The sequence below is a fragment of the Doryrhamphus excisus genome, chromosome 4 (assembly GCF_030265055.1).
Source record: "Doryrhamphus excisus isolate RoL2022-K1 chromosome 4, RoL_Dexc_1.0, whole genome shotgun sequence".
In the NCBI taxonomy this organism is placed as follows: Eukaryota; Metazoa; Chordata; class Actinopteri; order Syngnathiformes; family Syngnathidae; genus Doryrhamphus; species Doryrhamphus excisus.
The window spans coordinates 21250349-21271770 of NC_080469.1; the positions used below are offsets into that span (position 1 = coordinate 21250349).

The following is a 21422-nucleotide window of genomic DNA, read 5'->3' on the forward strand; positions in this document are numbered from 1 at the left end:
ATAGACAAACAACCATTCACACTCACATTCATACCTATGGACAATTTGGAGTCGGGGTGGGATTGAACTCGGGTATCCTAGCTGTGAGGTCTGCGCGCTAACCACTCATCCACCGTGCAGCCCCTACTTTTGTTGTTGTTGCAATAAATCCTACCAAATTATTGTTATTGCCCACATTTTGACCACTTGTCCACTTTTGCAACAAAAAAATATATTATTATTATATTATATTATGCCCTGTGATTGGCTGGCGACCAGTCCAGGGTGTACCCCGCCTCTCGCCCGAAGACAGCTGGGATAGGCTCCAGCACCCCCCGCGACCCTTGTGAGGAAAAGCGGTAGAAAATGAATGAATATTATATTATTATTATTATATATATTATTATTATATTATTATATATATTATATTATTATTAGAGCATAAAACCAATTGATTGATTCCAGACCTGATCGGGATTAATTAATTTCCGCAAACTAGCATTCAATGTTTAAAATCTAATATATTCTTAGAGCATAGCAAAACTGTTTATACCTTTTCAAATTAAGTTTTTTACCATTAGAGCTCCATGGACAAGAAATAACACCCCTATAGTCACATTGCGCAACACAGTGCAGGGACTCCAGACTGCTACTAGTTGGCAAGCTAACCAGGTAGCCTCAATAAAAAAAAAACCTGCTATGATATTGTGGCATATTATTTTCATGATTTGTTATTGAAAATTGTACTGCAAGTTGTCCTACTCGTGTTTTGGTATGAAATCCTATTGATGTCCTATTTATACCTTTTCAAATTACGTTTTTAACATTAGAGCCCTATGGACAAGAAATAACACCCCTATAGTCACATTACGCAACACAGTGCAGGGACTCCAGACAAGCTAACTAGGTAGCCTCAATAAAAAACTGCTATGATATTATGGCATATTATTTTCATGATTTGTTATTTGTTTTGGTATGAAATCCTACTGATGTCCGAGTTTGTTTCTACATAAAGTTTGCAGCCAAAACGACCTCTTGCAGACCCGCATTTTGGTCACGTTTGTTGGTCAACCATCATAGAAAAATGTGTTATGTCCATAAATGAAGAATCCATACGCCGACACGCATCCTCTTGGATCATCATATTCCTCTTTATGTACTTCTGAAGCTGAACGTTTTTCTTTGCTGAGAAATAAAACGGGCAAAAAACACAAAAAAAATGTACATTCTCCTCTTATAAACGGAAACAAAAAAAAACAACCCATGTAAATAACATTTTTTTCTTCTGAAAAACAAAAAAAGAATTAAGACATTAGACGTACATTACCATTACATAGATACATATTTTCAATACAGCACATTCAATCTGCCAAAAACTCATGATTACAAAGCCAACAAAGATGCTTCAATATATATATACATACATATATATACTGTGTGTATATGTATGTTTATATATATATATATGTATGTGTATAAATGTATGTACAATGATTATATAGAATTCATAATTGCACTATGCCTCAAATGTAAATTACAGGCTTGTGTTCTTGGGAACTTAGAAAAAAATACTCCAAGACAGGATGGGGGCGGGTTCAGGGGGGGGCAGCCAATCAGAAACTTTGGTACAAACTTTGAAACTGTTAACACTTTTTTTTTTCCTGTCACGCCGCTTGTAACAACAGTCTGACAGCCTGGCTGCGATTGGACCATCCTCGAAGTAATGACAGCAGGATTGGACGGGGGGGCGGGGCTTGTGGCCACACACACCTTGCCATTGGACAGTTTAGAAGAGTTCAGCGTGCGTTTGGCATCGGCAAAGAATCAGCAAATAAACACAATAAAAAGAGTTCATGTGGCACAGTTGAACATCATTTCATCACGTCAATGTGGCGTCCACCCTTTGTGTGTAATGACACCCCCCCCCAACCCCCACGTCACGTCTACTGGGGGGCGGTACCAACATCAAAATCAAAGTGAAATACTTTTTAAAAATCACCAAAAAAAACTAGAGTGCAGTTTTTTTTTTCCAGAAAGCGCAAAGCTTAATAAAAATGCCCCCCCCCCACCCCCACCTCCTTAATCAGCACCTCCTTCCACATTTCAACCAGCTCATTATTAAATAGCAAGATTAATTCATTTCTCACCTCCTGACAAACACAAATAAATTAGTATTACACCCAAACATTTGATTTTTTTTTCAAACTATTGATTTTTAATTGTTTGTGATGCACATCCAGTCCTCACATACTGTTTACGTGTGTGTGTGTGTGTCGCTACACCAGGTTGTACTCCTTCAGGTTGAGCTGCAGGATGGTGTCCTTGACGGCGGCGAACACGAAGCGGATGTTCTCCGTGTCGGTGGCGCAGGTGAAGTGCGAGTATATGATCTTGTCGCTGTCCGGGTTCAGGTCAACGAACATCTTCAGGATGAACTCCCGGCCCGCTTGGGGGTCCCGCTGGGGACCTGGACGGGGAGCGAGACCAAGAGAAAGTAGTCAGTACACAGAATGGTGTTGTTTTGGTAAGTCAATCCCTGTTTGCTTGTCGTATTGGTGAATTTTCCTGAAAAATAAGCCTTGGCCGGCACGGTGGTCGAGTGGTTAGCGCGCAGACCTCACAGGTAGGAGACAAGGGTTCAATCCCACCCGCGGCCATCTCTGTGTGGAGTTTGCATGTTCTCCCCGTGCATGCGTGGGTTTTCTCCGGGTACTCCGGTTTCCTCCCACATTCCAAAAACATGCTAGGTTAATTGGCGACTCCAAATTGTCCATAGGTATGAATGTGAGTGTGATTGGCTGGCCACCAGTCCAGGGTGTACCCCGCCTCTCGCCCGAAGACAGCTGGGATAGGCTCCAGCACCCCCGTGACCCTCGTGAGGAAAAAGCGGTAGAAAATGAATGAATGAATAAGCCTTGGCGTTGAAATCGAAAGGTTGGTGGTAAGGATCGATCGAAACATCGGGCCGATATTTGTGGTTTTTCCCTTGAATCGGTATCAGCCGATACGCACGTGGGTTCGCCGATATATTTTTCCGCCGCATGATTTACAGTCAGGCATCCGTCGGGGCATCTTTGTGTTGCAGAGGACCCCGCAACACACGTAGTCACGGTACCCCGCCCCCATGTTGACTCTCATCAAGGGCGCATTTTCACAAGTAATACAATTAGCTTGTTTTTTCACCTTACTAAGCCCATCACGTTTCACTGGGTGATCATTATAGGTTATCACATGGTTTGTCTGGTATCGGTCTCGGGCTGATACTGGCACGCAGGGGCATGATACTGGGCCTGATACCAGACAAACCATGTGATGATCTTATTATCACATACTATTTAATCATGAGCTTATTATCACGTACTATTTAATCAAAAGACCATTTTGTTTCCAGAAAATGTTCAGTTTATTACATGTATTATATCTAAACAGTGTAAACACAATAATTGCAAAAAATATTTCAACAATAATATTTTATCAACAGTCTTATCTTATCAATGTCTGACAATTAAAGTTCCATTAATCAAGTTTGGGTTTTTTGGTGACTGGAGAAGCACTAGGCACTAAGCACTCGTGCGCTGTTCTCTGATTGGTTGTTTCACGGGCACGATACCAGAGCAGCGCGCTCTGAGTGGACAGCTACGGGGGCTGATACTGGACATGGTTAAACTCTATATTTTATCAGTATCACTGCCCTGGGCTTTGACACAGTATCATTTCGGCCTTTTTCCCGTATCATTCATGGGCGGTTTCTAGGGTACGGGGACAATTAATACTGTAGTATGTGATAATTAGGCATAATTAGGCTGTGCCCCGCCCCGCTTTTACTCATCTTTTAACTGTGTATTAACGAATGAATGCTGTATTTTGGTGTGTCTTCTATTCTGTTTACTTGCTTTATTCAACTTCATTTTTCTGTAAAGTGTCTTTGAGTATCTTGAAAAGCGCATTACAAATAAAATGTATTATTATTATTATTATTATTATTATTATAACAGTTGAAGTCATGGTGTGACAACAAGAAAGACCAAAAACATCACATACCAACGCAACAGACGAATAAAAGCACTCTCACTAGTTGAGCAGACCAAGAATGAACAACTATGCAACTTTAACAACAAACTACTTACATCGACGGTGCCGCAAAGCACACTGGGAACCAGGAAGTGCTCCCAGCGACGCTACAATATAGTTTTAGTTTGTGGGTCTGAAAACCAGGAATGCTGCTGAATGCTTCATCTTTAAAAGTGCCTACCGTTGGAATTAGGGAGCTGTTGATGTAGTTGGAGGCTAATATGTACAGCCGTTTTGCACATGGTTGAATATTTATTCCTTTTAAAGTTGATAATGCCGTTTAAATGTGTGTTTAAGAAAGCTGAATCCTACTGTGGTCAGTGTTTACATTTCAATAAATATTAGTTTAAACATGAGACCTGTAATATTTGTTATCATGGTCATTTTTTCATATAAATTGAGGGATCAAAAGCAGTATCGGTCCAAGCAAAATCGTCCATCGGCTAAGGGTGCTGGAAAAAAATCGGCATCGGCCCCCCAAAAAACCATATCGGTCGATCCCTAGTTAGTGCTTTCCAGGCCAATAAACGGCTTCAATTTAGCCAGAAGGCGGAGCAGGAAAAGAACTAGCTCCACAGACAGAACCCACCAGTTGGTCCAATTTCAGGTCATTCTCAGATTTAGAGTAGGTGTGCAAGAACATCCAGACCGGGGACAGAACCACTTAGTATGGGACCATTGAGTGCAGTTCAAAACGGAATCCAGTGAGTTTGGAAAGATTGAAAGAAAACACTGTGCTGGGCCACAAATATAAAGAAAACAGAACTGGTCCAAGAATGGAACCTTGTGGCACACCAGGACACAAATCATTAACTTATTTGCTACCAAAGACATGTATAGGTTTTATTTTTTCAACCCGACTGTATAAAAGAGGTGATGATGATCTACGGGAGGAAACTTCCCTCATGTTATGAAACCTATGAAGAAAAGTAACGTTTGTATATTTCAATCTTTTTGACCTTCTGAAGAGATTGGACTCGCTTGACTTTTCCCCTCACCGTCATACTCTGGGAAGTAGTCGACCAGGTGAGAGTACAAGATCTTCTCCTCCAGCAGGTCCTTCTTGTTGAGGAACAGAATGACAGAGGAGTTCTGGAACCACGGGTATGTGATTATCGTCCTGAAGAGCGCTTTGCTCTCCTCCATTCGGTTCTGCAGAAGAAACGAGGTGAAACATCAGACCAGAGCCACAAGTCAACTTTTCATCGAGTGTCGTCACCTCGTTGTCCGATTCCACCAGAACTTGGTCGTACTCGCTGAGCGCCACCAGGAACATGATGGACGTGACGTTCTCGAAGCAGTGGATCCACTTCCTCCTCTCCGACCTCTGGCCCCCGACGTCCACCATCCTGTGCGTGAAGGAGAGAGACTATGTGAGGCGGCCATTATTATCACCTCCCAAAAGCTTGTACCTCACCTGAAAATGACACTCTGCAGATCAAAGGGGTATTCGATGATGCCCGTGGTGGGGACTCGAACCCTCAGCACGTCCTGCTGAGTGGGCAGGTAGCAGGATTCGGCGATGCGGTCCAACGCGTTCAGGTAACTGACCGTAAAGCGTGAAAGTCAAACCTGGACCGCGTCAACAAAATGTCTGTGCTCTTTTTTTTTTTCCAGCCACTTACTACTTTGTGGAGTCGGACAGCTGGTATTCCCGCCTCCGATCGTAACACTCCTGGATGCCGGGGTCATTCCATAAGCTCTTGATGGCGTCTACGTAAGGGTTCTCGAACATGGTGACCTTCTCCACGTCCACGTCTCTCACCACGTTGGCGTTTGCCTGGCAACGACAGACCCCAGAAGAAGACTCGTCATGAGCACACTCACAGGTTAGGCCGCATGCTAATCATCGGGGTGGTCTATAATGGGACACCCCCAGGCTCCAGTCCAAATCCCGTCGAGCCAATTAAGGGGGATTTTGGGTCAGCCCAGTTTCTGGTTGTGTGTGTGTGTCCCAAGAGAAGAGTGTTGCCTTATTAATAATGTCTTCCTCGCAAAAACGTATTTCTTTGTAATGAGGACTTCTGTTATCCCTGAGAACTGGAAATTAGGTTATTAGACCAGCAGAACCACTTTATGTACTTTGGGGTCACGGATTTGGATGGTACAAATTGATCATAAAGCGGGCATGCAATTTTTTGGTTAATGTTCAGGTTCCGTGTCCGGCAAAAGTTGGACAATCTAATGCAGGGGTCTCAAACGCAATTTACCTGGGGGCCACTGGAGCTAGGATCTGGGCAAGGCTGGGCCGCATCAGGTTTTAAAAACGCATTTATTAAAAACAGAAAAATATACAACCTTTTTCAGTGCTTTGGTTCCGATTTTCTACAATAAAAGCTCTGATAAAACATTCCACTGTTCTCAAATATCTTACTTTTTATTTTTCTGCACAAAATAAGATGAAAAATAAACAAATCCAGAATAAAAAAATCAATCAGCAATAAATAAATCTAATAATAATAATAATAATAAAACGGTAAATAATAAAAACTTAAGAAACCACATATAGTTGGTGGGTAGACAAATTATTTTTTTCAGATTAAAATGAACAAAGCATTATTAGAGCCCTGTAGACATGACAAAACACAACTATAGTCACATTTATACTTTTTTTACTTACAACATATTGCACAACTGCAGGGTCTTGAGACACATGCTAACTCGCAAACTAGAGAGCTAGTGACCTAAACGGTAGCCTTCAAGTTATTTCCTTTAAACTTAAATAGCCAAAAACTTACCACTTCCACATGGATAGGGAGGATAACTATTAACAGTTATTTAACCTTTAACATGAACATTAATCAAACGTAATAATTTTTTCTGGGTACATGATACCATACAGCATCCATATCAAACTTGCGCGGGCCGCACTAACATTAAACTTTCATATCAAGGCGGGGGCCTCAAACTAGTGTCCTGCGGGCCACATTTGGCCCGCGGGCCGCGTGTTTGAGACCCCTGATCTAATGAGACCAACTGAAAATCTGCATGCGTTTCTACTAGGGATGGGCGACGTGGACCAAAACTCATCCAGATATATTTAGCTTGAATATCCATGTACGATATGATATATATATATATAAAAAAATCCCGATATTTTCCACAAACTGAATTTAGACAAAAGTTAAAGCCAAATATGCGTACAAAGTTTTATTAAAATGTAAGCAGCCGGGTTAGCGCTTCCATGTCACGTCCCCCAGACTGTAAACGTCTTTATACAGCAACCTTTATACCGTCTTTTTCACTGTTCATTCCCGCAGTGCAGCCTCTCCTCCTCAGTACCTCCGCAGGAATCTCAAAGCTAACAGCTGCTCCAGAGTGTCAACAATATAGCAAGCGGAAAGCTACAAAAGATGAACATCCATCGCTGCATGCTCGTGGCTAATTTGTGGTCACGTTCTCAGAAAGACGGCGTGTGTGTGTTTGGGTCCGACACTTAGGGTTGTAGTTTGATTTTCTTGATTCTTGATGTGACTGTCCCCAAAGACACTATGTGGCTGCAAGACACCACCTTCCTGTTTTGACATGAGTTCTTAAATTCAATGGTGTTTCTCACCAAAATGGAACCCAAATGAAAATGAGATTAACCAGATGCTAACCAGAGAATGCACACAAACAGGGGAATAATTGAGGCCTACATTTTCAATGCTAGTCACATTATTTAGCTCAGTGTATAATGCAATGCACTCATTAAAATAGTAAACGTGTTTAATAATAGTAAACATTTGTTTATGTTTTATTGCAATATATTTCTATGTGTGTTCTATGAGAGTAGCCCCTTTTTTCCTCCAAGTGTAATGTACAGATCTGACCACTAGGGTGCAGCAACTGTCCTGAAACATGTACATTAGATAACACGCCCGGAAGATGCCCAATGAGATATGTTGCAGTGGTCTACAACCATGCATTTCTCGCTTATCTGTTCTCTGCTTGCCGGAAGTTGTACATTTTTTAAAAAATGTGCACCAAACATAAAGACAGATTCTCATTAGATTGTCACGCTGCACATTTACTGACTGAGGGTAATAATATGGTAATGTTTACCCCAGAAGCACGGAGACAGTTGAGGACATGTCACTTTCATTTCCTCTGGCTTCCTATGTCGGAAACGCCGCACTTTCCGTCGGAGGCAGACTGCGTGAGGATGATGAGTGACTTCACACTTTTAAAAAGCGGCAATGAGGCATCACAGTGCTGTATTGTGATGTGATGTGTTGTGTTATTGTTTCTGCATAGTGAAAAGCGTCAGCAATCTGAAGCACATGTGACCCTCGGTCCTGCTGCTTCGCTGTGCATGTGACCATGTTTGGATGATGCAGGAGATGCGGTGGGACCTCCAAGTGTCAGGAAACATGTCTAAAATTGCGCAAGATGCATCAGTTCAGCTTTTTTTTTTTTGGCTTTTTCATTGGCTTTTTGTATTATCTGCGACACTTATTCCTGAAGAACTTGTCAGGCTAGATTGTTTCATTGTTTAAGTTTCACAGTAAGCTAGCTTCTTTTAACACTTGGGTGACAATCAAGACCGCTAGGTAACACGCTTGGGACATAACTCCTTTGCATGAAGACTCTATGAAAGTTACGACAGTGTTGTAAAAAAAGTGTTTGCCCACTTCCTGTTTTTTTTTTTTGCATGTTTGTCTCAAATACATCTTTCAGATAAAACAAATAAACAAAACAAAAAAGTAATATATATATATATATATATATATATTACATATTAGGGGACTAAAAAATGACCCATTTACATGGCCCTTTAGTAATTGACATCTATCAATGTGGAGAAGGTTAAAGCCATTTCTAAAGCTTTGGGACTCCAGCCAACCACAGCGAGAGCCATTATCCACAAATCCGCAAAAACATGCAACAGCAGTGAACCTTCCCAGGCAAGCAAAATGACCCCAAGAGTGCAGCAACGACTCATCCAGGAGGTCACAAAAGACCCCACAACATCATCCAAAGAACTGCAGGCCTCGCTTGCCTCAGATTGGGTTCAATGTTCATGACTCCACCACAAGATGGACCCTGGGAGTTCCAAGACCAAAACCACAGCTCAACAAAAAGAACATTAAGGCTCGTCTCAATTTTGCCAGAAACCATCTTGATGGGAATGTACTCTTTGGTCTGACGAGACAGAAGTTGAACATTTTGGAAAGTGTGTATCTCAGTCCATCTGGGAGACACATCATACAAACAGTAAAATATGGTGGAGGTAGTGTGGTGGTCTGGGGCTGTTATGCTGCCTCAGGACCTGGAAGACTTGCTGCCGTAAATTGAACCATGAGTTTCTGCTGTCTACCAAAAAAAATCCTGAATGAGAATATCCGTATATGTTTTGGTGGCCTCAAGCTGAAACCAACTTGGGTTGTGATGTAGGACAATGATCCAAAACACACCAGCGAGTCCACCTCTGAATGGCTGAAGAAAAAACCAAACAAAGACTTTGGAGTGGACTAATCGAAGTCCTGACCTGAATCCTACTGAGATACTGAGGGACGCTTCATGCTGGAAAAGCCTCCATTGTGGCTGAATGACAACAATTCTGCAAAGATGAGCGGCTTGTAAGAGACTCATTGCAAGTTATCACAAATGCTTGATTGCAGTTATTGCTGCCAAGGGTGGACCACCAGTTATTAGCTTTAGGGTTTTTTTTTTTCCTCCCTTAATTAAAAGTACGACAAACATACAAAAAAGAGGAAGAAGGCAAACACTTGACTGCAAACAACAACAAACGATGCTATGGAGTATCTCAGACCATTAAAGTAGGTGATGATGGGCCGCCATGGCACCAACATTCACCTTATTACAAGCCATGAACTGAATAAATGTTTGTTGTTGCTGTATGTGCCACTCCTAACAATAGCCATATATACATGGACCCAAATATTCCAATTGCATTCGGTTTATTTGCTCAAACGGAAAGAATGTAACCTTTGTATACACCTCATTCCCAAAGAAAAGTGCCAATCCGAATGAACATATAATGGGATTCCCAAGGGTGGAATATTCCTTTCCCCAATCCGATTGAGGTATCTTGTACCCACTCAAACGGAAAGTTGTCAGGGTGCGTTCTTCTTCTGTTTATTGGCGGTTGGCAAGCAGCTTTCGTGTGCATTAGCGCCATCTGTGGAACAGAATCTAAACCCTTCTATACGCCATTCACAAGTGCAGTTTTATTAAAAAAGAAAATATATATCTATATAAAACATGTCCCGGCACGGCGGTCTAGTGGTTAGCGCACAGACTTCACAGCTAGGAGACCAGGGTTCAATTCCACCCTCTGCCATCTCTGTGTGGAGTTTGCATGTTCTCCCCGTGCATGCGTGGGTTTTCTCCGGGTACTCCGCTTTCCTCCCACATTCCAAAAACATGCTAGGTTAATTGGCGACTCCAAATTGTCCATAGGTATGAATGAGAGTGTGAATGGTTGTTTGTCTATATGTGCCCTGTGATTGGCTGGCCACCAGTCCAGGGTGTACCCCGCCTCTCGCCCGAAGACAGCTGGGATAGGCTCCAGCAACCCCCGCTACCCTCGTGAGGAAAAAGCATTCTTTCAGTGTATGCTCAAATATGACGTAAAACGCAGCTCCAGACGTTCTTCACTTTTAAAAATGGAGGCGAGCAATCGGCACTGGACTGCTAGGCAAAGTTTGTTTTTGATACAAAACTAAATTTCAAGACCGGCCGTACGAAAACTGGCAATACGGAGTTATTCCAACAAGTGGAAGAAAACACTTGTGGAAGTTGGTATCACGTGATGTTGATGTTTACGTTTTACTGCGAATGCCCCATTGACTATTCTGTTGGATTATTGCGGCGCATGTAGACAGGAGATTGGAATATTCCTTTCCATGTATACCATTGTTTTCGGAAAAAGAAAAACTCCTCATGTAAACGTGGCTACTGATAGGCCAACTGAAGCAGCCCCCGAAACAGATCAGCGCTTTGAGCACTTCCGCGCAGAAGCGCCTCAGCCACCAACAAGACAGGACACGAGCGGACACCGGATGCATCGTGCAAAGCACATGCTAAATAATTGATCACCGCTTCCAATCTCCATAAAAGCTTCCGGTCATTGAGGGTGGGCACAAATGGGAATGAAAATGGCCTCATTAAAAAAAAAAAAAAAAAAAAAAGAGTGAGCGAGAGAGATGAAGAGTGAGTGAGACACATGCTGGTGTCATTGCTACAACTCGAAGTGACGCGCGGGTTTATTGTTAGTGTACTGTTTATCTGCGTACGCCATGAAATAAAGCACTAAGAGGACTAACAGGAAGTGTCAAAAGGACAGGAAATGATTACTGGGTGTCTGCTCCGAGTCAGATAGACTGATCTCTAAAAAGAGGGGACGAGTTACCTTGTTGTGCTCGTATTTGTACGGGATCTTCAGCGTCTCCATGGCTCTGATCATGGCCTGCATGGCTGTGAAGATGTTCTGGTACACCAGCTTGGTGAAGCCTCGCTTGTCCTCGTCGGAGTAGCCGGCGCCGTGGATGATCCTCATCTGTTTGATGAACGTGCTCTTGCCGCTCTCGCCCGTGCCTGACAAAACACCACACATTTATTTGTTAAAAAAAAAAAAAGAGACCGCTCGTGTTGAACTTGCAGCGCACGGAAAAGCCACCAAAGAACGTCGTCTCTGCAGCTCTTAAGCGTTGACAGAAACTATTTGGGTGTGAAGAGCGGGTGGTAGTTTCTCTCTGCTTCATTGAGAATGTTGGCAGGCCAACACAGCAGACTGACTCGACCCCATCGCCAACTCCTGAATGATTTTGGCAGCAAAGAGCGAGAGAGAGAGCGTGTGTGTGTGTGTGTTACGTGTCGGCAGCCAAGGGAGCCTGATGCATTCCAATGTAGGCTCTCTGTTCCAGTCTGGAACTTTACTTCTCACTGGATAATTTCAAGCTTATTTTGGCCAAATTAGTCTCCTCGGTGGGGGTTGGGGGTGGTTGCAGAGTGAGCATTTCAAGGGCCCTGTCAAGACGAGACTGACAAACTGTATCGTTTTGGCCATTTGTTTAGATATATATTGCATACATTGTTGGAAATGATGGGAATCGTGTTAAATAGATGAGACTGTAGCAACAGCGCCTCTACTGGCTGCAGACAAGTAGTGCACTCTGTTTTGCTTCAACTCTGACTGGTTATGTTCACCCCTCATTAACACTTCATTCATTCATTTTCTACCGCTTTTTCATGGGGGTGCTGGAGCCTATCCCAGCTGTCTTTGGGCGAGAGGCGGGGTACACCCTGGACTGGTGGCCAGCCAATCACAGGGCACATATAGACAAACAACCATTCACACTCTCATTCATGGACAATTTGGAGTCGCCAATTAACCTAGCATGTTTTTGGAATGTGGGAAGAAAGCGGAGTACTCTGAGAAAACCCACGCATGCACGGGGAGAACATTCGAGGGTGGAATTGAACCCTGGTCTCCTAGCTGTGAGGTCTGCATGCTAACCACTAGACCGCCGTGCCGCCCTCATTAACACTTCATTCATTCATTTTCTACCGCTTTTTCCTCACGAGGGTCGCAGGGGTGCTGGAGCCTATCCTAGCTGTCTTTGGGCGAGAGGCGGGGTACACCCTGGACTGGTGGCCAGCCAATCACAGGGCACATATAGACAAACAACCATTCACACTCACATTCATACCTATGGACAATTTGGAGTCGCCAATTAACCTAGCATGTTTTTGGAATGTGGGAGGAAACCGGAGTACCCGGAGAAAACCCACGCATGCACGGGGAGAACATGCAAACGCCACACACTGCGAGGGTGGAATTGAACCCTTGTCTCCTAGCTGTGAGGTCTGCATGCTAACCACTAGACAGCAGTCACAAATATGTTTCAATAAAGTTGAACTAAGGAGGATCAAGTCATGATTCATTCATTTTCTACTGCTTTTTCCTCACGGGGGTTGCGGGGGGTGCTGTCTTTGGGCGAGAGGCGGGGTACACCCTGGACTGGTCGCCAGTCAATCATACAGACAAACAACCATTCACACTCTCATTCATACCTATGGACAATTTGGAGTGGCCAATTAACCTAGCATGTTTTTGGAATGTGGGAGGAAACCGGAGTACCCAGAAAAAACCCACGCATGCACGGGGAGAACATGCAAACTCCACACAGAGATGGCCGAGGGTGGAATTGAACCCTGGTCTCCTAGCTGTCGAGATCTGCGCGCTAACCACTAGATCGCCGTGCCGCCCCATCAAGTCATAATACAAGAAAAAAGTAGCAATTTTATGCAAATAATGTTGAAATATTTGGACAATAAAGTCATAATATGAGAAAAAAATGACAATTTTACAAGAATAAAGTTGAAAATTTAGGAGTATCAAGTCAGAGTATTACAAGGAAACAAAAACGGCACAATTTTCAGATTAGGAAAATAAAGTCATAATGAGGAAAAAAAATATTGAAATATAAATTAAATACATCCATGAACTTAAATCAAATGAATTAAAATTGAGGGGGTGTTTTAGTGTACCATGTATCCGAGTTAGCCCATACTTATAGGAGAATGCGCTATAGATTGGTCAGCGCTCCAGTGTCGTACATTTTTCTATACAACATGGCTACATTCGAAACAGCTGTATCACAGTGTAAGATGTTTTGGCGTCTTCTCTCGCAAACATGTGACTTGTTGTTTTTGCAACAGCATATCCTACTCCTCTTGTTTTCCTTTAATACCAGTCGTTGAGTGAAGCACATACTTTGGGTTTCATCAGAAACTTGAATTACGACCATGGATGTATTCTTTGTACCCGTCAGCAAAGCCAGAGTATTATGGAGTATTTGCAGCTCGGTCATGTGACATCTTTACTGCTTTGTGGCACAGTTACAACCAAGTTAAACTGAACTTTGCTCCATCCAAACCTCCGCCGTGTTATATAAAAACAGCCAACACTGCTGCTCAGGGAGCCTCGTCCAGCTGACTTGGGGCGGGGGCCGGGGGGCGGGGCGGCCGGGACCTCCAAACAATTTTTTGGGCTCCAGTGAATCCAACATATGTTATTCTGCATTAAAGCTGGTTAAAAAGACTATAATGACAACATTAGTCAGCTATGGTGGGGGTGTCCAAAGTGCTGTCTGGGGGCCAATTGCAGCCTCTTTTCCTAAAAATGTACTTTTTTCAAAATTTTTGCAAAATCAAAATAATGAAATTTAAGGGAAAAAAATGATTTATACGAAAAATGTCTTTAGTCTCAAAAATACTTTTTAAAATTCATTCGTTCATTCATTCATTTTCAACCGCTTATCCTCCCAGCTGTCTAAAATTAAATAAATAAAAAAAACAGCATAAATTGAAAAAAATACCCAGCTATAATTGAAATTTTCAAAAACATTACTGGATAAAAAGTTGACATTTTATGAGAATAAACAGTCATAAAATGTCATTTTAGCACCATAGTGTTGAATAGTCATAATAGAGAAACAAACAAAATAGAAAAATGTTCTGGTCATTAAGTCAAGTCAAAATATTATTTGTCATAATATTAGTAGGCTATATCGCTCACCTATATTACAAAGCTGAGATACTGTATATTCTACTTTCAAGTTCCCCTTGCGTCCTTTCATTTTCACTGGAAAAAGTTAGGACACCCCTGATCTATTGGGTTTTGTTGTTGTTTTTCAAGTGGAAGTCGCTGCAGTTTGCAGGAGGAGGAATTCATTCCAGCAGGAAGCCTTCCTAAAAAGTCCCCTCTGGAGACCCAAACTCCACATGCCGCTGTCTGAGAGTTATGTGGGTGAAATTCTCTCACGGCCTCCTCACACACACACACACACACACACCTCACCATCTTCACCCCTTTTTCTCTCTCTCCAAGGTTGTGAGAAAGGAATGGCAACGCGATCTGGAAGAGCGAGAGAGCTGACTGGCAGCGACTGGTGTGGTCATCACATCTAATGGGCTTCTTGCTTCACCATCTAATTCATGGCCAGATGATAGTGGTGAGTAAATGCCTTGCAAATAATCCCGCAGAATGACTAATACTTCTCCACAGTCGAGAGAAGTTTCAAAGATTTGATATCGAGCCACTTCCGTTCGACGTGGGGCGGGAGGGCGTCTGGGAAGGACAGGTTTGGAGAACTGAACAGAAAGACTGAAAAGAATGCATGGAGTCAAAAACATGACACGCTCGCTCACCCCAAAGTGATTCATTCCCGTAATAAAGATGAGTCTAAAAGAAAAAGTCAGTTAATTAATGCGATCGCTTCTCCCGGGAGCTGATGAATGACAGCCAGCACGGAGCCAACACGCCCCGGCTGGCGAGGCTCGCTTGGTGAAGGGGCAGAGGGAGAGAGAGGAGGAAGTATCGGTCGTCATGTTTGTTGGTGAGGCCTTCAGGAGTCCTTCCCCTCATAATTCGGGTAAAATTGAAATGAAATGTAGCCGCCTTCAACATATATATATATATATATATATATTTTTTTTTTATTTTATTTTTTTTTTTAAAGCAGCTGCGGCTTAGCCGTTGTAAACAATATACAATATATAACAAACTTAGGAATGTTTGAACGTTGACAGATCTGAAATAAATGCAGTTCTCATCTGTTTAATGTCAGTAATGACAGTAGTTACTGAGGAACTAATGACTAAGGCATATAGATTTAGAGTAGTTACTAAGGAACTAAGACACATAGTTAGAGTAGTTACTGGGGAACTAATTAGTATAGTGGTTGCTGAGGAATTGAGGCATATTTAGAGTAGTTACTGGGGCACAAATGATCAAGACATGTACACTTAGAGTGGTTACTGGGGAATTAAGACATGTACATTTAGAGTGGTGACTGGGGAACTAATGAGTAGAGTGGTTACTGAAAAATTAAGACATGTACATTTAGAGTAGTTACTGAGGAACTAATGAGTAGAGTGGTTGCTGAGGAATTGAGGCAAATTTAGAGTAGTTACCGGGGCACTAATGATCAAGGCATGTACACTTAGAGTGGTTGCTGGGGAACTAATGAGTAGAGTGGTTACTGAGGAATGAAGACATGTACATTTAGAGTAGTTACTGGGGAACTAATGAGTAGAGTGGTTACTGAAAAATTAAGACATGTACATTTAGAGTAGTTACTGAGGAACTGAGTATAGTGGTTGCTGAGGAATTAAGGCATATATATTTAGAGTAGTTACCGGGGCACTAATGACCAAGACATGTACATTTAGAGTAGTTACTGAGGGACTAATAAGTAGAGTGGTTACTGAGGAATTAAGGCATGTACATTTAGAGTAGTTACCAGGGCACTAATGACAAACTAATGACCAAGGCGTGCACATTTAGAGTAGTTACTGAAGGACTGAGTAGAGTGGTTACTGAGGAATTAAGGCATGTACATTTAGAGTAGTTACTGAAGAACTAATGTGTAGAGTGGTTGCTGAGGAATTAAGGCATATATATTTAGAGTAGTTACCGGGGCACTAATGACCAAGGCGTGTACATTTAGAGTAGTTACTGAGGGACTGAGTAGAGTGGTTACTGAGGAATTAAGGCATATATATTTAGAGTAGTTACCGGGGCACTAATGACGAACTAATGACCAAGGCATATACATTTAGAGTAGTTACTGAGGAAGTAAGGTACATAAATGTAGAGTGGTTACTGAGGAACTCATGAGGAACCCATGGGTGGTGGTAAGGGTTAGGTGGGTTTGTTCCTCATTAACGACTGTGATTTTGTGTACCTTATTGTAAAGAGTTTATGAATCTATCTATCTAATTCTATGTTTGATGTTTTCATGATTAGCTTACCGCCAGGATTTCACACGCAGGAAGCCACCTGTAGGTAAAAGCAAGGGCCATAAATCAACAATTTTCCCTTCAGGGGTCGCCACAGCAAGCCAATCGCCTCCATCCAACCACGTCTTCTGCATCTGTCTCTCTCACACCAACTACCATCATGTCCTCCTTCACTACATCCATAAACCTCCTCTTTGGTCTTCCTCTAAAATCAAACCTCAGGTGGTGTCTTGCAGCCACATAGTGTCTTTGGGGACAGTCGCATCAAGAAAATCGAACTACAACCCTAAGTGTCAGACCCAAACACACACACGCCGCCAGTCTCTCTGAGAACGTGACCACAAATTAGCCGCTAGCGTGCAGAGATGGATGTTCATCTTTTGTAGCTTTCCGCTTGCTATATTGTTTACACTCGGGAGCAGCTCTTAGCTTTGAGATTCCTGCGGAGGTACAGAGGAGGAGAGGCTGCACAGCGGGAGTGAACAGCGAAAAAGACGGTATAAAGGTTGCTGTATAAAGACATTTACCGTCTGGGGGGCGTGACATGGAAGCGCCATGAGTTCTTGAATTCAATGGTGTTTCTCGCCAAAATGGAACCCGAATGAAAACTAGATTAACCAGATGCTAACCAGAGAATAGCCAAAAACTTACCACTTCCACACGGATAGGGAGGATAACTATTAACAGTTATTTAACCTTTAACATGAACATTAATCAAACGTAATATTTTTTTTCTGGGTACATGATATCAAACTTACGCGGACCGCACTAACATTAAACTTTCATTTTTTAAACTTTTATTTACAACATATTGCGCAACTGCAGGGTCTTGAGACACATGCTAACTCGCAAACTAGAGCGCTAGCGACCTAAACGGTTGCCTTCAAGTTATTTCCTTTAAACTTAAATAGCCAAAAACTTACCACTTCCACACGGATAGGGAGGATAACTATTAACAGTTATTTAACCTTTAACATAAACATTAATCAAACATAATATTTTTTTCTGGGTACATGATACCATACAGCATCCATATCAAACTTGCGCGGGCCGCACTAACATTAAACTTTCATATCAAGGCGGGGGCCTCAAACTAGTGTCCTGTGGGCCACATTTGGCCCGCGGGCCGCATGTTTGAGACCCCTGATCTAGTATCTATTGCATTGGATTTATTACATTATACACATGGTTGTATTAAAATCCATCAACATGCTTTCCAAGCCGTCTCCACACACCCGACACCTGTGATCCAGTCTAATCATTACCAGGAGCTGCCTGCATCAAAGTAGCAGACTTTGGCCCTGCTGACACTGGACTCCCTGCAGGCCTGGTTGCACAGGTTGTTGTCAGCCAAAGAATGCAGAAACAACAAATCCTCCATGTTTTCTATTGAAAAGCATCGCGTTTACTTCACGCTACACCACTTTCAGTTATTCAAATGAAGTGGTTTTTGTGTTGCGTGGGCCTGCACGGTGTGCTTTTCTCAACTGCCAATCTGTGCACTGGACTCGGGGGGGGGGGAAAAAAAAACACCCACGCAACTCGACACAGGTGGCAGACCCATTGATAAGCTCCTGCAAAAACTCGCACCTAGCAGGTTAAAATGTAGCAGAAATGATACCTGCCACCAAGCACCGCCACTACCAAGCTGAGCTTACCGAGCAGCAACAGTTTGAGCTCCCGCCTCGCGTCCCTCTTGTCCCGGCGGAGCTGCCTCTCGATCTCGTCGTTGATCCTCCGGGCTTCCTTCGCCTCCTCGCTGAGGCAGCACGCCATGATAGATTCCAGAGTCATTCTTCCACGCGTTTTAAATGCGTCCTCTTAATGTTTAGCCTTTGTCCTCCCCGATTCCGGAGAGGCAGGGGGCGAGGTGGTGGGGGGGGAAGCAAGCAGAGGAAGGGTTCTCACGCTGCGGCCTGCTCGCTGGTCAAACGACGGCCTGGCGACGAGTCACGGAGGAGGTGGAGGGGGAATCGGATATTTGAGAAACACATGAACCCCCTTCTTCTTCTTCTTCTTCCACCTCCTCGTCGTCGTCGTCTGTCTCACAAGCGGATCCGGTGCGATCTTAATTGGTGTAATCTACTTTGCCGTCTCTGGGCGATCAACAGATCCGTTTAAGACACATCCTGAGTGGGATCTCGTTAAGCGTCGCCATCCGCACCACGGACACCTCCTTCTCACTTCCAATGTTGCCTTTTCCTCGCCACACACAGCCCAGAGTCTTCAGCTGCGTGGGTGACTGCACTAAGCGACACGCGTGGATATATTTCTCCCTTTCCCTTCTTCCCGGTGATTCCACTCCCGGGCGTGGTAAGGCAAAAATATGGCGGACTTTCACTCCAATCCGCTAGGCAATAGATACGGGCACGGCTATCTCTTCCCCACGCCGTGCGCTCACAAAACGGCACAGAACGTCGCAAAAACTTGGGTCAGTTCGTCGCAAAGGGTAGCGGCCTCCATGGATCCAAAGACGGCGCGTTCGGACGCATATTCCGCTGACAATCTGCTCCTTTTCGTCTCTCGATTGTTCATGTGTTTTTATGACAGGGGCCATCCACTCCTCCGCTGGCTCCGTGACGTCGGCCTCCCATCCAGCAGGGGGGCGTGGCGCCAGGCAAGATTTGATTTGGACCCCATCCACCCTCCCTCCACACCCCCACCACCATCCATAAACCTGAATGGACAAGAGCAACCAGCAAGGTGGGTTGTGGCGCACATTAGATTATGAAGTGAGCACAATTCCACTTCACCTGCACATTCTATTCCAATTCTACAGCTATGACAACATCCATAGAGACTCTTTTCTACTTACAAAATCATTATTGTGTATAGTATATTCGCTAAAACAATCAGTTTTGCAGAGGAGGGAACTTTTGAAAAGCCATTATTTTCCTGACTTTTTGTCTGTTGGAAAAGGGTAAATAAATTTGACCTTCCAATGAACCCACATATTTCATCAGATGGCATTCATTCATTCATTCATTTTCTACCGCTTTTTCCTCACGAGGGTCGCGGGGGGTGCTGGAGCCTATCCCAGCTGTCTTTGGGCGAGAGGCGGGGCACACCCTAGACTGGTCGCCAGCCAATCACAGGGCACACATATAGACAAACAACCATTCACACTCACATTCATACCTATGGACAATTTGGAGTCGCCAATTAACCTAGCATGTTTTTGGAATGTGTGAGGAAACCGGAGTACCCGGAGAAAACCCCCGCATGCACGGGGAGAACATGCAAACTCCACACAGAGATGGCTGAGGGTGGAATTGAACCCTGGTCTCCTAGCTGTGAGGTCTGCGCGCTAACCACTAGACCACTGACTTATGAAAATTATTATTTTTTTATTCCTACATTGAAAGAATAAGTAAAATACACCCTAAAACAGACATGGGTGAAAGTCAGTGTTTTGCATAGAGCTTATCTGGCTTACAGTCACGCCCATGTAAGGAAGTCCGCTCCTCTGTGACATCACAAAGGAACAATTTTACTACGCCTTCTGAAACCGAGCGTTTTGAACCATCCCAAAAAGTCTTTCAGGGCTCACTTCCAAAATGCTTAAACCTCATTATCTGAAACTTTGGCATCATTTAACACCGGAATACAACATTTTTACTAAATTTATAGGTCATAGATGCATTCAATGAGGCAGATTGTGTGGGAAAATATGTTGTCTTGCTGGACACATTTTACTCAACACACTCACTGAAAATCTCAAGTCGTCAGACTGACGTCTGAGTCAAGTCAAAGTCCCAAGTGGAGTTCCAAGTCTTTAACAATGTTGTCGAGTCCCGTATAGCGCTCCGTTGTATCCATTTTGGAATGCCGTACTAGATTCTTCCTTTTTCCACACTGTGGGAGTCCTCATAACTTACTCGGCTGGTCTGTGATCCCCATAGCGGTCTTGGATCTCCAAAGGTGTCATGGAATAAAGTGCCCACACGATCACTGCCTTCCAAGTGACTCATAATGCTTTGTCTCAACACCCACATGACGTAAACCAGCGTCCACGGGGGGGGGGGGCAAAGTTCATGACTCAGCAGCATAGCGTTAGTGGCCTGTGCAGCACCTTGCCGCTATTATGTGGGCGAGACAACGTGATGGGACCTGCTGCAGCAGACAAATGCATGTACTGAAAACTGACACCGTACAACTTTAAGGTGCTGGAACAGCATGTTTATTACCTTAGTCATAAATATAGGAGTTTTACAGTCGTGCATTAAACCACTTCCTGCAGGTTACAATTGAGGTCACACGTTAGCTATTGAGCTATTTTCATTGAAACCTGACTAAGTGGCTCATTTGGAGTGTTTAAATGAGGGCAGGCTCGTGACTCATTGCTTAATTGCATTTAATGCATTTTTTTTAAAAACCCATGAGCTTTGTTATGCACACACTAAGCAAACTAAGCTAGAACAATGTGCTTGGAAGCATAATTAGAAAAACTATAACGAGGCTCTCGTTGAATGAATGTTATCTACCAAGGGACCTGTCTTGGTTTTGCAGATTTGCCGCCAGGGGAGTCACACCAGCGTGTCTGTAATGGAGTGCGAGCAACAAGTTCCCTGAAGAGACACCAAGCCAGCTACAGTTCAGTGACTTTATAACATGTCAAG

At 43.4% G+C, this 21422-nt stretch overlaps 1 protein-coding gene across 1 annotated transcript; it reads right to left on the reverse strand.

Moving 5' to 3' along the window:
- Positions 1–908: 908 nt before the first annotated feature.
- On the reverse strand, positions 909–19400 carry LOC131127992 (guanine nucleotide-binding protein G(q) subunit alpha). The gene is made up of 7 exons (XM_058070445.1): positions 18462–19400; positions 11408–11592; positions 5676–5830; positions 5468–5596; positions 5270–5399; positions 5049–5202; positions 909–2446 (listed from the first exon to the last, which is right to left on the reverse strand). Exons 1-7 carry the CDS (start codon positions 18595–18597, stop codon positions 2256–2258), a joined length of 1080 nt encoding a protein of 359 aa, XP_057926428.1. The 5' UTR covers positions 18598–19400; the 3' UTR covers positions 909–2255.
- Between the last annotated feature and the right edge of the window lie 2022 nt (positions 19401–21422).

Excerpts from the sequence above, each read along its gene's own strand:
- LOC131127992 (XM_058070445.1), bottom strand. The coding sequence starts at position 18,597 with ATGACTCTGGAATCTATCATGGCGTGCTGCCTCAGCGAGGAGGCGAAG. Across the intron at positions 11,593-18,461 it reads GCTCAAACTGTTGCTGCTCG|GCACGGGCGAGAGCGGCAAG; the intron begins GTAAGCTCAGCT and ends GTGTTTTGTCAG. Across the intron at positions 2,447-5,048 it reads CTACTTCCCAGAGTATGACG|GTCCCCAGCGGGACCCCCAA; the intron begins GTGAGGGGAAAA and ends CTCCCCGTCCAG.